The 16,330-nt window shown below is 45.6% G+C and overlaps 1 protein-coding gene across 7 annotated transcripts in view; it reads left to right on the forward strand.

Moving 5' to 3' along the window:
• Nucleotides 1-16,330, forward strand: part of ADCK1 (aarF domain containing kinase 1) — a 122,299-nt gene that overhangs the window by 54,021 nt on the left and 51,948 nt on the right. For 6 of the 7 annotated variants that reach the window (XR_008450019.1, XR_008450018.1, XM_054067802.1 and 3 more), the window contains 3 exons: nt 532-690; nt 5,416-5,574; nt 8,754-8,870. Coding sequence is in view for 5 of the 7 variants with exons in the window: in XM_054067802.1 (XP_053923777.1) it covers nt 532-690; nt 5,416-5,574; nt 8,754-8,870 (435 nt within the window). In the remaining 2 variants the exon portion in view is untranslated. The remainder of the gene's footprint in view (nt 1-531; nt 691-5,415; nt 5,575-8,753; nt 8,871-16,330) is intronic. The other variant, XM_054067804.1, reaches the window with a different exon arrangement.

A 16,330-nucleotide genomic window follows, 5' to 3' on the forward strand; every position in this document is an offset into this window, starting at 1 on the left:
GTTGTCAGAGGTGTGAACTGCAATATTTGTCTCCCCAACCTGAATCCAGGCTTTCACCATGTAAGCTGACCAATGCTGCTGTCAGTGCATGGGAACACGCACTGTCAGGTTTCGGAGGGTGATGGTGGGTGATATTAAATATCTGCAAAAATGATTTACATGTAAAGGGACTGCCGTTGGCTTCTGCACCCAGTGATAGCCAAGGATGCTGACTGTAATCGCTCCAACCTGTTTTCTGGACAGCCAAGAGGGGTCCCTCACCTGCTGCCTGGCCAGACCATGTCCTAGATGAAATGCACTGCTAGGGTTGTGCTACAGGTTTCCATAAGCAGAGTATCTCCAGGGCACTTTGGTGCTTGGCAAGCTTCAGTGGGAGGCCAAACAGTGGCAAAGCTGAGGCAGGGTGTAGAGGAGGGCTAAAAGGGCTGAATCTGCCCAGCTTTGGCATGTGTTGTCTCTGGCCTGTAGGGAGCACTTTCCTTAGAATAGTCTCTGGTACTCCAGCTGATGCCTATTTCTCTTCTCCGGCAGATAGAAGAGCTCTTTGTGAGTTTTGAAGATACTCCCTTGGGAGCAGCATCACTAGCCCAGGTGCATAAAGCAGTGCTGCGGGATGGGAGAACGGTGGCAGTGAAAATCCAGCACCCAAAGGTCCAAGCTCAGAGCTCCAAGGATATTTTGCTCATGGAGGTAAAACTAGCTATTGACTTGACTTACATACTAATTGCCATTGAAACGTGTGGGACACACATTCGCCTATGATGTAAGCAGGTATAACAAGACTGTCCTGTAGCTTTGAAACCTCCACAGAGATAAATGCTGTCTTATGCAAATAATACAGAATGTTGATGGGGATTGGAGGGAGGGTGATTGTATGGGTGCAGAGGCTGAACAACAGGGTAAGACTGAACAAAGGCAGAAGGAGAAGACAGGTAAACATGAATGATATCTGAGTAAGTCCATATGAGATTTAAAAACTAGAAAGGGAGGCCTTAAGTCTCTCTTCTGCCTATGTGCCTATTAGCTGGTGGATTAAGACCCGGGGAGGATGTGGCTGCCCCATCCGTGGAGATGTTCAAGGCCAGGTTGGATGGGGCCGTGGGCAGCCTGATCTAGTGGGATTTCCCTGCCCATGGCAGGGGGGTTGGAACTAGATGATTTTTAAGGTCCCTTCCAACTCTAACTATTCTATGATTCTATGATTAAATTGGTCTCAGTTCCCCTTGCAGTCAGAGCTGTGTGGCCGAATTAAAATCATTCTCCATGATTAGCATGTTTTTTTTCAGTTAAATTCCAGTGTGGATTCAACAGTGGCTGAACTTCCTCTGATTCAGTTCTGTTTCTTGATCAGCTCCTTAATTCTGAACTGATTCATGCTGGAAATAAAATCACTGAGATATGGAGAAGGCCACCCAAAACGGGGAGACACATAGCTAGGAAAAAAGTTTCAGTGCCTGTGTCCTCTTCATTGCCCGAGTGATGGGTACTACTCATCTTCTCAGTGCGATGATGTAGCTTCTCTGAGACTGCTAAATCTAATCAGTTGAAGGAGAACTGGAGAAAAGCTGTGGCACTGCACTGCGTTGCAGGGGTCAAAGGTGCCAGTGGTACGATAGGGAATAGGAACTGTAGACGGGGCTGAGGTGAAGGAGAGGGGAAGGATAATGGTAAAGCTTTCAGCTCTCCTAGTAAACCTCTGTGTGCATGTCCAGTAGATGTGCGCATCCATTGGTAGACAAGTTTGGCCATGGGACTAAAAAAGGGAAGATTAAGCTGAGAGAGTCTCGTAACTGTTCAGAGGGTACTGTTTGTGCAATGACACACAGTTTTCCTTCATAGGAGATCAGAAACCAAAGAACCTGCCAGCACCCTCTCAGAGAAGCATATAACTAAATCTTCTTTGGGCAGTTAAAACACTCTGCTTTGAGGAATCCTGGCTAGTCTGCAAAGAAACACGTCTGGTTCCAGCTAGAGCATATCAGTTTGCAGCTGAACATTTACTTTGAACTTGTAGTGAAATAATTTTTTAATTCAATAAAGATGCCCCAATGAGATGGGATATCTGTTGCAGTGCTCGTTTGAGAATAGAGAACTGAATTTGCTTTGAGTCCAGCTGTAGATTTGGATTTGCATCAAGGCCTCTCTAAGGCTAACTGCAGTGGTGTGCCTGACGAGTTTGCTTTTGTGAGTTGTCAAATGCACAGCAGTTCATAGAATCATAGGATCACCAGGTTGGAAAAGACCTCTTGGATCATCGAGTCCAACCGTTCCTGTCTGCCACTAAACCATGTCCCTGAACACCTCGTCTACCTGTCTTTTAAATACCTCCAGGGATGGTGACTCAACCACCTCCCTGGGCAGCCTCTGCCAGTGCCTGATGATCCTTTCTGTGAAAATTTTTTTTCTGATATCCAGCCTATATATAACCTCCCCTGGCACAGCTTAGGCCATTCCCCCTTGTCCTGTCTCCTGTCACTGAGGAGAAGAGGCCAGCTCCCTCCTCTCCACAACCTCCTTTCCAGGTAGTTGTAGAGAGCAATAAGGTCTCCCTTCAGCCTCCTCTTCTCAAGGCTAAACAACCCCAGTTCCCTCAGCTGCTCGTCATAAGACTTGTTCTCCAGGCCCTTCACCAGCTTTGTTGCTCGGCTCTGGACACACTCCAGAGCCTCAACATCCTTCTTGTGGGGGGCGTGCCCAGAACTGAACACAGTATTTGAGATGCGGTCTCAGCAGTGTTGAGTACAGGAGAATAACCTACCTGGACCTGCTGGCCACACCATTTCTGATACAAGCCAAGATGCCATTGGCCTTCTTGGCCACCTGGGCACACTGCTGGCTCATGTTCAGTTGGCTGTCAACCAACACCCCCAGGTCCTTCTCCTCTAGGCAGCTTTCTACCCACTCTTCCCTTAGTCTGTAGCGCTGCATAGGGTTGTTGTGCCCCAAGTGCAGGACCCGGCATTTGGTCTTGTTAAACATCATACTATTGGTCTCAGCCCAGCGGTCCAGCCTGTTCAGTTCCCAGGGGGCTTATGGCATCCTTCATTCCTGCTCCCGACAGAACAGCAGAAACTAAGCAGTTAAGGAGGAAGGATATGCAAGGTAGTGGTAGACTGTGAGAGCAGGGCAGTAAGAGGACTGTGTAGGAATGAGCCAAGACCTAGATGCACCTTTAGACATTTGCCCTTTTAACGCTGGGTATAAAAGAGAAAAAAAAAACCTCCTCACATTATGTTGCTATGATTGGTGGTTATACTGGTAAGAGGCAAACAAATAATTTTAGAATGATCCCTATCTTTTCTGTTATTAGACTAATCCTTCTGGTGAACTTGAAACTAAAACAGTGTATTTCCTTTTGGCTGTTTAGTATTGTCGTTCCTCTACAGATGGTATAGTTTGTCATCCCCGAGATCTGCTGTGTACACACAGCTATGGGAAAGTAGCTCACGACATGACACGTGCAGTCTTGTTTTTAGAGAGTCTCTTGTGGAGTGTTGGCTTGCATACGTCACTGTATTCTTGTGTGGGACTCATTTTGTGTAGGCTGCACTGAAAGCAAGATTATACACACTGAGGTTCTGGTCCTTTAAGAATTAGACAGACATTGCAGCTAGGTAGGAGGTTGATTTAAATATTGATGGAAATGGTCTTGTTTGGAGACTGATGGGAAAGAATTTGAATGGGAAAAGCTAGATGGAAAATTCTTAAATTCACTTGGGGTTTCATAGCATCGGTGCGGACTAAAAATCAGTGCAGCATCTGTTAAATCCAGAGAGAGATACCTCACTGCTCTTCTTTTATCAATACTTATTTCAAGACAATATGTTAGACAGATATTAGAAAAGGGACAGGACAAATACTTGTTAAGAATGTCCCAATTGATGGTCAGTTTGGCAAATTGATTGAAAAGAGCATTTAAAGAAACAAAAAAAAATGCATGAATTTTTCTCACATCAGACACCAGGGGAATAAACCTGCAGCCACTGTAAAGTTTAGTACGCGTTCATGAAGATCACTGGTTACATTGCATTTGGGTGACATAAATTTGAAAGGATTTATGCCTCTAGATATAACAGTAGAAAAATCATTCAGTAGTGTCTGGAACCTGGTGATTACATTTTTAAAGGAACATTGGGTTTGGAACTGACATTTAGATAAGAGAAGTAGAGACAGGGGTGGAGAACAAACGTTTTCACTCAGCTGAACAGAGCAGTGGTGGTTCATAAATTTATTTCTTGTCATACGTTTTGATGATAGGAGCTTTCTGTGTGTGCTTTAAATGTTCCTCCTGTGGTGCAGGAATTCCCACCTCAGTGGACAAGATCTAGAAAGGGAAAGTGTCCAGGAATAGTCACTGACAAGTCTGTATTCATTTTTAGATAGATGTACAGAACAAGCTAAGATAGGGACAGCAAATCAGATTGCATTTTTAGGTTTTATTCCTGTTTTATCACTCAAGAAGTTGAAAACAGCCAAACAATTTTCCTTAAGATGTGGTCCAAATTGTCAGCTTGTGTAAATTTGTGGTGCTGTTTGAGAAACTGGCCCTTCATTAGAACAGAAAGCATGCTTGGCTGCTGTGCAATGTAGATTCTGCCATCCAAGTGCATAATCTCGATTTTCTTCCGGAAGGAGAGCCTATTACTTGCACCTTAGATGTTGTTTTAAGCAAATGTTTCCAGGAACTTCTTGGCTGGGCTTTGCAAGGCCCTGTGCGACTGAATACCTGATCCCTTGAAGAGGATGCCAGGTGATGGACATGTGATACTTAGAAAACACCACCTCAGCATTGCTGAGGATATCTGTTGCTGATGCTGGGGATCAACCCACTCTGTGAACCCCACCTGAATTGTCCTTTAAAGATCCATAGCCTACTACCTGTATCCAAACTCCACTGTCTTCTCTGAACTGCCTGGTGGATTTTCTGTGCTAGCAAAATTCTTAGCAGTGGAAAAAGTAACAGAGAGATGACAAGTCTTACTTCAGGTTTTCCTCTTCTCTGTTATCTGAGGCTTATTTGAACGAAGCCAAATAGTGATGTGTTGAATTATAAAGCTAAGAAGAGAGTTGCTCTTGGGCCATGCCCTTGGTGAGATCTGGCCGTGTAATCTCTTCTCCAGGGCTTTGTTCTCTTACTTCAAGGGGAAAAGCAGCTGTCTCCCTTCAGTGTCTATGCCATCATTGAACTCCAAGATGGGCCTCTGTGGAAGGGCAAGCCAAAATTTGTGTTGCACGACCAAGGCACGACACCATGTGTTGTGTTATGATACTGTAAGAAGCCCTACTAGGATTTGGGATGCAGGTTGATTTTATTGTCTGTAAGTTACATGGAATGATTCTATCAAAACAGCACTGTGTGTAGCTGCATGGCTTTGGAGCCAGGATGCAGCTGATTGTCTGTTTCCTTGCTCTCAGGTTCTCCTCTTAGTTGTGAAGCAAATCTTTCCAGATTTTGAGTTCATGTGGCTGGTGGAAGAAGCCAAGAAGAATCTGCCTTTGGAGCTGGATTTCCTCAATGAAGGCAGAAATGCTGAGAAGGTTGCTCATATGCTTAAGAACTTTGACTTCCTGAAGGTGAGGGAACACATTTTCCTTGTATGTGTGCGCATTAATAGTCTATGTGTCTTGTGCATCTCATTCACCTCGTGTATGGAGGAACCATACAGAGAGAACATGGAGTTTGGTTCCTCTGTGTTGTTCATCTTAGACTACTCTGCTGATATGGACCAGAAACTGTTCTGAGACATGCTTCCTCCTTGTCTGTTTCCTACTGTAGGCACTGTGAATTGGATGAGGAGTGGTGGCCTGGGGCCAGTGCGGTCCTGAGCCTGCCATTCGTTTCCCCAAACTGTTTCTGAACTTGTCCAGAGATGTGTGAATTTGCCATTCTTTGCTGAGTCATATGGTGGGACTTTATCTCAACTGAAGGCAAGAAATGAACATAAACCAGGAAAGCCAGACTGAAGCTGATGATGTCAAGTAGGGTTTGGTACACTGTATCTCAGGAGGAAGCATGTTCATACAAATATTTCCTCCTGCAGAAAAGCACATTCTCGCTCTGGTGTTGAGCATACATCCTGCGTATGCTTCAGTGGCTAATGTCTTCATGTTACCTTTGTACACAAACTCAGCTGCACCCATGTTGTGGTCTTTCCCACTGACGCTCTAACTCCACCTCTCCCGCTACACAATGACTGAGGTCACTGACAGGTGTCTCAAGTGCAGCCAGACGTACACATCCCTTCTTTGCAGACATGCACTCACATCTTTGAAGTCGCATGTGTACGAATCTTTTGCTGACATACAAGAGGCACAAGCCTGCACTGTGTGCGTTCTGGAAATACACAAGTGTGGTCAAGCACAAGTAGTGCTGTAGGCACAGTGGCTGATGTAACTGTGCTCACACATACATAAAGGTGGCAAAAAATGCCCCCTCCTTTGAACCGCCTCCATACAGACATCAAAATTGGGTTTTCACCTTCTGTTTATGCAGAAGTCCCAAACTAGAAGTGACAGATATTTGAAGTTTGTACTTTACAGGATGATGCATCCTTTTTGTCCTTGCTTCCTCCATGCAAGGACTATAACTCCTTGTCACCTGACTCCATGCTTGATGCAGTCCTTTCAGAGCCCAGTGGCCTTCCTATAGACACAGGTAGCTAAAAGTCACCAGAGCTACCGAAAGCCAAAAGCCAAGAATTTTGCTGAGTGGGTGCTTATCAGAAGTGCTGCGTGTTGGAGACCTGTATCCACTGCTGCTGTAACTAGGGTACTGTGAAATAAATCCCTATGGAGACGGCCAATCATTTTCTCGCTGGGTTAAGGAGCTATCATGATATCAATATGTGTAAGAATAACAAATGGCTTGAGATGGCTAAATAATGGATCCTCCCGTCTGACCTGCCAATTCAGAGACGTGTTCATCACCCAAAGGCAATGGAAGAATTGGGCTCTGTGTTATTAATTTTCCTAAACACGCTAGAAAGCTGAGAAGTAGATTTTGTGCTGTGAACCTATTTGAGCTTTTAAAGCCAGCAATAAATTGTTTCCATGCACTAGCATTACAGCCAAACATCTGTGAGCAATTAAAAAAATCGCTGAAGAATTTGGCTGTGAATGAGAGAGACATCTCCAAGAGCATGGATAGCACTTTACAAGCCACTGACTTGCGCCTGTAAGTCTTGAGGTAAGAATGAGTGTCATCTGAAATAATCTAAGGCAGCAGGGATCAGGGAGCTAGATGGGGCTGGGGAACTGTTAATTTTGGAGTTTATTTGCTATCTCACCAGTCTAACTGCAAAGAATGGACATCTAGCTAAGCTGGGAAGGCTGAGAGTAAAGGCATCCCCCCTCACCCATAGTGGATCCCTGGATCACAGTCTACTCAAGGTTAACAAGCAAAGTATGCCAGGAGTGTTGAACAGTGGGAATGAGGAGCATCGGAATTGCTCAGCAAAGGAGTCTTTGATATAAAGCGGCACACACGTGGTGACTTAGCATTGAGTGACACTGGGAAAATGGTCTCTCTCTCAGGCAGGAACACTGGAGGAGGCAGACAGTTTGTGAGAGACTGAGACACTGCCAGTAGTTACAAGCAGAGTATGAAACAAATGCTGCTTGTTCAGGAGTTATGACGGGCTACAGTGGCTTGGCTGGTTCCCCTGGCTTTGGTCACACTAGCTGGACCACATCTTTTACCTCTTCCTGTCCTGCCCTAAGGTGCTGGATCCTCACAGTGTGCAAGTCCTGAGTCACAGCCAGGTGAAGTGAGTGGGGAGAGTGGGCTGCACAACTGTCTCTGTCATTACAGGATCCAAAATGTGTATCTCTGTACTGAGGCGCAGTAATGGGAATGGGTGGAGTATACCTTTGGTCAAATGCGCCTGTCTGGCTTCACCCATGTGCAAAGGCTAATCTGGACAGCTTGGGAGCACAGTGACATGAAGAACATCCAAAGGGAACTTCGACAAAAGGACTCTTGACAGTCGGGACTTCAGCATGGAAAGAATTTGGCTGGCAAGAGAGACTGAAAAGGAGGAGCCAACCTGAGCAATGCCTGCGTCACTGCCTCTCTTGCTGACACCAAACCTTTTACTGCTACCTCACACAGCTTGATTTACTGTACATTAAAGGAAAAGTGCTTTGACATTTTACGCTTGCTATTGTGTCACGTTGGCAATAAGATAGTTAAGGGTCTCCCCGGGTTTCTGTGACAAGCCCCTTGTTTGTGACACTTGATTTTTCTCTCAGTTCAATTGCAGATGGCCTAAGTATGCCGGGTTTGTCAGCTCAAAACCATTCGTGTTCTAAGGGACACTGTGGAGATGCAATTTATGACAATGGCTTATCATTTTTAGAGCTGCGTAAGTGGGCCTTGTGCGTAGCAAATGAGGTGCAGTTCCTGTCTAAAGCTGAGTGGATGTTTCAGAAACTTGCCATAGGTACCAGTTAAACAGCAGATAAGAAAGTGCTCAGACATGAGTGGGATGGGAGGTGGTCAAAATCTTGTAGAGCCAGAAATGTTGCATGAGGATGGATCCTGCTGCCATTGAATTGGTGTGTTGTCCTTGCACACATTGCTGCTGTCCTGGGAAAGAGGACAGTAGATGGATTTATCTCCCTTGTGCTCAGGAACAAACACAAGTCCTCATTTCAGCCTCTTCCGTTTTTACTCCTTTTCTTGGTTGTGTGTGATATATTCTTCTTGCTTTCCCAATCTGTTGTTTGACCTAAGCCATCTCTTCCTGTTTCAGGTCCCCAGGATCTACTGGGAGCTCTCAACAAGGCGTGTCCTTCTCATGGAGTTTATGGAAGGGGGACAGGTGAACGACAGGGCCTATATGGAGAAGAATGGCATCAATGTTAATGAGGTAGTTTCTCAGCCACCTCTGATTTGGGTGTGGTGGGCAATGTGAAACTCATGATGACATCAACTGACTGCAGTGCAAAATGGAGGCTGACAGGGCAGGAGGGGTCAGAGAAAGAAGCGCGTACAGATGTGAATAGAACAATCAGTTCGGGAGATCTCAGTTCTTGTGCTTCTGGGAAGCATAACCACTTTTTTTGAATACTGTGCTGTAGGCTGCACAGCTGGAGAGATCTTCAAGGAGACAGGTAGTGAGACGTCACCATGCTCTTATGTTACGTACATCCATGGTTTGTTCCAAGATGTCTGTTTGTGTTATTCCTAAAGGAACAACTTGTGCTTTGTTTTCTTTTTTTTTTTTTTTTTTTGTTTTTCTTGGTCTCTTTTCTTTCTCTCTCTTTCTTGTGCATTAACTTTCTCCTGGACAAATGCATGGGATGTAGCTTTTACATCCCAACAGCTATCACCTTATGCAGAAGACAAATCATACATCATATATGATTACAGTTATTAGACTGCTGGAGCCTCAGCCATGGTGCTTTGCATAATATTCTGATATGGGTGGTTATCTTCTGCTTTCCAAAATCTCCCATTTTCTTTCAGATGCAACAGTTTACTTCTTTGCTTCCTGGTCCGACATAGCTGTGTAGTTTTGCAGTCCTTCATTAAACAGCTGTCAGATTTCATCCCTTCTGAGAGGCTGTATTTCCCTGATGAGTAAAATAGTTTGTATGTGTGACATGAAGTTGGGAGAGCACTCTGAATTCTTTGTGGCTGAGAGATTTTTGAGAAAAAGAGGGTCCTACTTCCCAGAAGGGCTGAGAAGTTGCAGGGGCATAGGGTTTTGAGCCATTGGACAGTATGTCAAGCCACACCTTCCAGTCAGTGAGTGCTGTTTGAGGCACTGCTGCTTGGCTTTCCCCTTGTGCCCTATTGATGAGCCTCAAAGCTGCACTTGGTTGACTGGCTATCAAAGAGCTAAGACACAAAATCAATAGTATTTAATCTATCCGTCCACTTACCTCCAAAATCTGAACACTTCCTCTCTTTCTGCTCTTCTTCCTCTCTGCTTCCTTTCTATCCATGGCAAAGTTCATGTGGCATCATTTAAAGACATGCCAAAGACCTCTCAAGGGAGGGGAAATATGGGTTTGGTGTGCCACACGAGGAGAGAATGTTAAGTGTATCTTCTCATCTGTCTCCCTAAGTCAGCATGCAGCTCTTTCTCTGCCTGAAGAGCTCTGCCAAATTGTGGATGGAGGACTGAGTAACCTGCCTGTTTGTCTGCCTCTTTCTCTTTGCCTCTTCCTCTGCTCTTGCATCTCACGGAAGTGAATGACATATTTTCTAGTAACCACTGCAGGCAGCAAGGTAGGCACCTTTTCATGTGGTTCTCTACTGAAATACAGGAAAGGAAGGTCTAAGGTTAAAATAGATTTTGAGACTTGCCATTGGAACTGTGATGAATAAGTCAAGGTCCATGGGTAATAGTGAACAATGCTCTGTTCCCTGCAAGATGTCTGGTCCATTTTGCATTCATAGGACTTCTTATGTGAATACAGCCTCACATGTAGACAATGCAGTCTCTCTCCTTTCATGTCTCCATTGGAAAGAATTTGGAGCATTTCCAGCTGATCAGAGGTAGACCCAATTCCTTCTCTGTGCCTGTTTTTAGCTGATAATCTTTCTTCGTATTTACCAACGTAAGTGCCTCCATGATGCATTTGATCTGCAGAGAACACCATAGTGTGCCTCTTGAGGAAATGGTAGCTCATGGACTTTGCTATCAAGAGAGATTTTAAAAACCTTGTCCATGGCAGAACATGCAGGCAGCTCCATTCACCTGGACAAGTGAACTGGTCAAAAGCAAGAGAACCATTTCTTTGAGTGGGTTTATCCTATCCTTTTCTGCCATAAAGGCAGAGGTCAAACCTAGCCCACAGTGCTCAGATACAACAGTGAGTATTCCTCAAGAGTAGTGAGTCCGAAAGTCTTGTTTTGATTCAGGATGACTCTTGAACAATATGTACATTCAGATTTTGAGCTGGATTTCCTCACAGTTCTTGGACAGCAGATCCATTGAGATTGAGGTAGCTAGCATAGTGTAGCTCCCTGGGACTTGGGTTGCTTCTTTGAATTTTCCCAAACTGAGGGAGATAACAAAGGTGTCTGGAGGAGCCCAGGGAAAAACATTATCTGCAATCTTCCATACCTCACTCTCAGTCGGGATGGAAAATTCAATGACTTTCGCCTTTCAGTGGGATCTTTTGTTGCCAGCATGAGCCAAAATAAAGGAGGTAAACAGCTAACTTCAGTTTTTCTAACCTGCAATGGTTAGGTTTCTAACCTGCTTGTGATAGGAAAGATTTAGGGTGAAAATTCAGCTTGTTTTTTGTTCATCCATGCGTTTGGTAAGGTCATTATTTGACATCTTGGTACAATAGGTTTCATGTAGGAATTAAATCACATATTTTGCTGATTCTGAGCTGATCTCTAAACAATGGCTAAGATGTAATTTTAAAAAAATTGTCAACAGACTTCTACTACTGCAAAGTATAAGCTTCAGAGGTTTCTGGCAGTCTGTCAGGTACAGGATGTTACTCATCTCAGTGGTAGGACTGAGTTTCTGCAAACTTTATCAGTGCCTGTGCTGAGCTGTTCTTTCTTCCTTTTCTCTCCCCACCCTTTGACATTAATTACCCCCTGAATTATTGTTGCCAGCAAAGCATCAGTAGAAAGGAGAGACTTATGTCTCATGGAGAATGGGGTCTGTTACTATGGCCACAGTAAGATGAGGCAGGAGCAGTGCACACCTCAGACCTCTCCTCTGGCAAAGTGTAGAAGATGGGAACAAATATGACCAAGGTCTGTTATCAGCTGCTGCTGTTGATACTCTGGGTAAAGAACTGCATGGCATGGTGGTGAAATGAGCAAAAGGTAGCAGACACTGAGAGGAGCATGAGAAGGGGGTGAAAAAGCCAGGTTTCAAAACTGTGACATGGCTGATAATACACAGCAGTTCTGGCTTTCAAGAGATGCATTGGCTTCCTATAAATCACCTCTATCTATCTATCTATCTATCTATCTATCTATCTATCTGCCCTCTATCATCTTACTCCATTTTTCTTTTTACTGGATGGAGGAAGAGGAGTCTTCACCAAGAAGGATTTCTCTTGTATGACAATGCAGCCTTGAAAAGCAAGCTGAGCCTCTCTCCTCTAAATGGAAAGGATCCCTGAGGTGAAAGCTCCCTTCAAACCAGGTTACTGACATTTACTTAATACCGTCTGTAGCAGGATTATCATTAAAGCTGCCCAAAAGCACATTAATCTCTCTCGATCCGTCCAAGCGCTGGATTGTAATGGCATTTAATCAGAGAAGGCTTTGATTTCTAAAGACAAGTGCAAACACTGAAATATCTGCCTGTGGAACAGTTACTTATTCATGTGCAAGTGTAGCTGAGGATGAGCGTGCAGCTAGAATATTGACAGTGGTAGAGAAGCCCGCAGAGGTGAGTTATCAAGAAAAGAGCTGGCATGAAATTTGAGGGAAGACCAGGCCATGGCAGGGTTAAGTAGGAGGCCACCTGAAAACTGGGCGGTTCCTGTTCAAGACATGAGAGCATTTGTGCATTTAAGGTCTTGCTTGGGAAGTTGTATTTGGAAGAGGTGGATAGAGCCGGGAAGAGAGGGAAAATAGACCTAGAGGCTCTCAAGATGTTTGTGGCATATTGTATGCTGAAGGGAAAGAAAGATAGCAAGGCTACATGGACTTTTAAAGAAGGTCTCAAATGGCCCAAATGCTCCTTTTGTACCCATTCTGATTTTACCTGATTGATTTAGAAAGACATTGCCTGGATACAATCTTATCATTATCTCTGATCTGTTGCATGCTGTCTCTCCTTGTGGATGCTTTGCCTGTCTCCTCAGACCCTGCTAAATCAACAGGGTGTGGGAGCTGTGGGGCTTACAGACGCACTTGTGACATGTGTTGTATTACCTCTGAGTAATCTGCCAGCTCAGGTAGCCAAGTGGAGAGTCCCCCATGATCACCCTGGCTTGGACTTGAGTCAGGGAAAGAAAATGACGCCATGTACTTGAGCTCACTAGGAGCCTGATCGTGAATGATTCAGAAGTCAGGAATGTGTTTTGTCCAGCTGAGAAGTGAAAGCAAACAGCTAAGGTACTTAAGATGAGCTACTGTGCACAATTATTGCCATCTGTCACCCCATCCTACTGTGGCTTTTTGCTTCCTTCTGTTACTAAATGGGTTCTGCACCGGAACAGTATCTCTTAGCTCAATAAAAAGCCCAGCTACCTTCTCATGGTTGACAGCTTTGCAACTTGAAATATGCTTTCAGTGTGGGATTTACCCTTCTGCCAAGAGTCACGAGCTGCTGCCTTGTTGCTGCTAAAATTTAAGTGGGATTTCCCAGGGTGGGATCCCTTTGTCAGCGCAAGTGTCTCTCATGTCTCAAGGATTTGTGCTTATAACACTCAAGTGTCAGATGAAATGGAGCATGGAGAAGAACACTGTTTCTGGAGAAATTTGCAGAGACGATCAGTGCCGGTGCAGGTGTGTGCCACAGCAGAGTGGGGAATCATGACATTCAGAGGGGTTTTCTGAAGCAGGGAAGTTCCAGGGAGAGCACAGAGACCCACAGAGATCCACCAGGAAGCAGCGGCAGAGTGGCTGACACAGTGTGGATGGGGCCAGCGGTAATGGCAGCCACCCCTACTCCCACAAAAGTCAGTCCTAGGGAGTGCAGCAACCAGGAACATGGCAGCCAGGGTGGGTGAACAGAGCATGGCATGATAGCCAGAGCACAGCCAATCCCTCCATGCAGATGGAGCTGCTGAGGGGAGAGGCTGTAGTGCAGACCACAGACTGCAGGAAGTGCCTAGACCTTTCTTCTGGGGCAGGGGCAAGCAGCAGACCTGCCTGCAAAACGTGTGCTCAGGTGGAGGAGCTGCTGCAGCAGGTGGCTGAGCTGCAGGAGGTGGTGAGAAGGCTGTGTAGCATCAACGAGCCTGAGGAGGAGTTAGGTACCTGGTTCCAAGTGCAGTCTGCTGTGGGCCCATGGCCAAACAACCCAAAACTCTGCCACCAGCACACACAGAAGGGAGGTGGGACGATAATGAAGAATGGAATCTTGGAAGGCAAGGACCAGCAGTAGGAAGAGGCTTCACCCAAAGCCTGAGGTGTCCTTGCAGAACCACTTCACTGTTCTGCAGACTGAAAAGGAAACACCCGTCACATCCAGAGAGGTGCTGGAGCCGAGTAAGGCAGCCTGGTCTGCTCCCTGGATAACAGCTGGCACAGCAGAGAAAAGGTGCTGAGTGACAGTAGTAGGAGACTCTCTTCTGAGCAGTAGGGAGGCACCCATTTGCTGACCCAACCCACTCTCCAGTGATATGCTGCCTGTCAGGGGCTCGTATCAGGGATATCACCAAGAGGCTGCCAAAAGCCCACTGACTACCATCTGCTGCTGTTTCATGTGGGCATCAGTGATATGGCTAGAGGCGGTCTGAGGGGTGTCAAGAAGGATTACGGAGCCCTGGGAGCAGCCGTAAGGAACTCTGGAGCACAGGCAGTTTTTTTCATCAATCCTCCTTGTCAAAGGAATTGGGTTTGAAAGGGCCAGTTGAGTCTGGCAAATCAGCAAATAGTTACAACAAATGGTTACAGGACTGGTGTTGCATCCAGGGCTTTGGCTACTTAGACCGTTGGACTTGCTTAGAGAAGCCTGGTCTACTGGAGGCTGATGGGATCCATCTGTCAGAGGAGGGAAGAGCATCCTTGGTCATAGGCTTGGTCATAGCCTGGTGAATAGGGCTTTAAACTGAAGTTGCTTGGGGAGTGGAACCTCAATCCATCCCACTCCTACCAGTTTGATGCCAGAGCTAACAATAGATGCCCAGAGCCTGGAGAAGGAACACAGATCAGCAGGAGAGCACCTGAAGGGAAACACAAAGGATCTCCATCCAAAAAGACCACTTCATCAGGGGCCCAACTTAAGTGTCTCTATGCAAGTGCATGGGGCATGGGGAATAAATGCGAGGAGTTAGAGATGTGCACACACCTGCAGAGATGTGATCTCATTGGCATCATGGTGGAATGGATCCTATGATTGGAATGTTGGGATGGAAGGATATGGGCTCTTTAGGAAGGGTAGGCAAGTGAGACGAGAAGGGGGTGTCGGTCTTTATGTCACTGGAGTGCACGGTGCGCGGGGTGGATGAGGAGCCAACCAGAAACTCGTGGGTCAGGATTAAAGGGAAGGCAGGGACCGGTGACATTTTAGTGGGAATCTGCTACAGGCCACCAGACCACGTAGAGCGAGTGGATGAGGCCCTTTATAGACAGATAGACACAGCCTTGTTTTCACAAGCTCTGGTCCTTGCAGGGGACTTCAGCCACCCCGATATCTGCTGGAGGGATAAGACAGCAGGGCACAAGTAATATAGAAGGTTCCTGGAATGTGTTCATGATAACTTCCTTCTAGAAGTTATAAAAGAGCCATGAGGAGAGGTGATATGCTGGACCTTGTTCTCACCAACAAGGATGGGTGGGGGGTGTGAAGTTCAAGGAAAGCCTTGGCTACAGTGACCACAAAGTGATCAAGTTCAGGATTCTTAGGGCAATAAGGATGATGCTCAGTAAGCTCACTACCCTGAACTTTAGGGAAGCAGACTTTGGCCTCTTCAGGGATCTGCTTGGTAGAGTACCATGAGGTAAAGCCCTGGAGGGAAGAAGGACCTAAGAAAGCTGGTTAATATTCAAGGATTACCTCTTCTGAGCTTAGGAGCAATTCTTCCCGACAAAGAGGAAGTTGTGCCGTTAGGCCTGTGTGGATGAACAAGGAACTCCTGGACAAACTTAAACACAAAAAGGAAGCCTAAGGCAGGTAGCCTGGGAGCAATACAGGGAAATTGTCCAAGCAGCCAGGGATTAGGTTAGGAAAACTAAAGCCCAGATAGAATTAAATTTGGCCAAGAATGTCAAGGACAGTAAGAAAACTTTCTGTAGATATGTCAGTGATAAAAGGAAGATTAGGGAGAATGTGGGCCCTCTCCATTCTGGTTACCCAGCATATACAGAAGAGTGAGTTACTCAATGACTTTTTTGTCTCTGTCTTCACTGGCAAGGGCTCAAGCCACATTGCCCAAGTCACAGAAGGCAAAGGGAGGGACTGGGAGATTGAAGAACTACTCACTGTAAGAGAGAATCAGGTTTGAGACCATCTAAAGAACTAGAAGGGGCATCAGTATGTGGGACCTGTTTAGATGTATCCTTGGATCCTGAGGGAATGAAGTTGCTAAGCCACAGTCCATCATATTTGAGAAGTCGTGGTAGTCTCATGAAGTTCCTACTGACTGGAAAAGAGGAAATGTAACTCCCATTTTTAAAAAAGGAAAAAAGGAAGATCCAAGGAATTACAAGCTGGTCAGTCATCAGCATGTA

The sequence above is a fragment of the Cuculus canorus genome, chromosome 5 (genome assembly GCF_017976375.1).
Source record: "Cuculus canorus isolate bCucCan1 chromosome 5, bCucCan1.pri, whole genome shotgun sequence".
Lineage (NCBI taxonomy): Eukaryota > Metazoa > Chordata > Aves > Cuculiformes > Cuculidae > Cuculus > Cuculus canorus.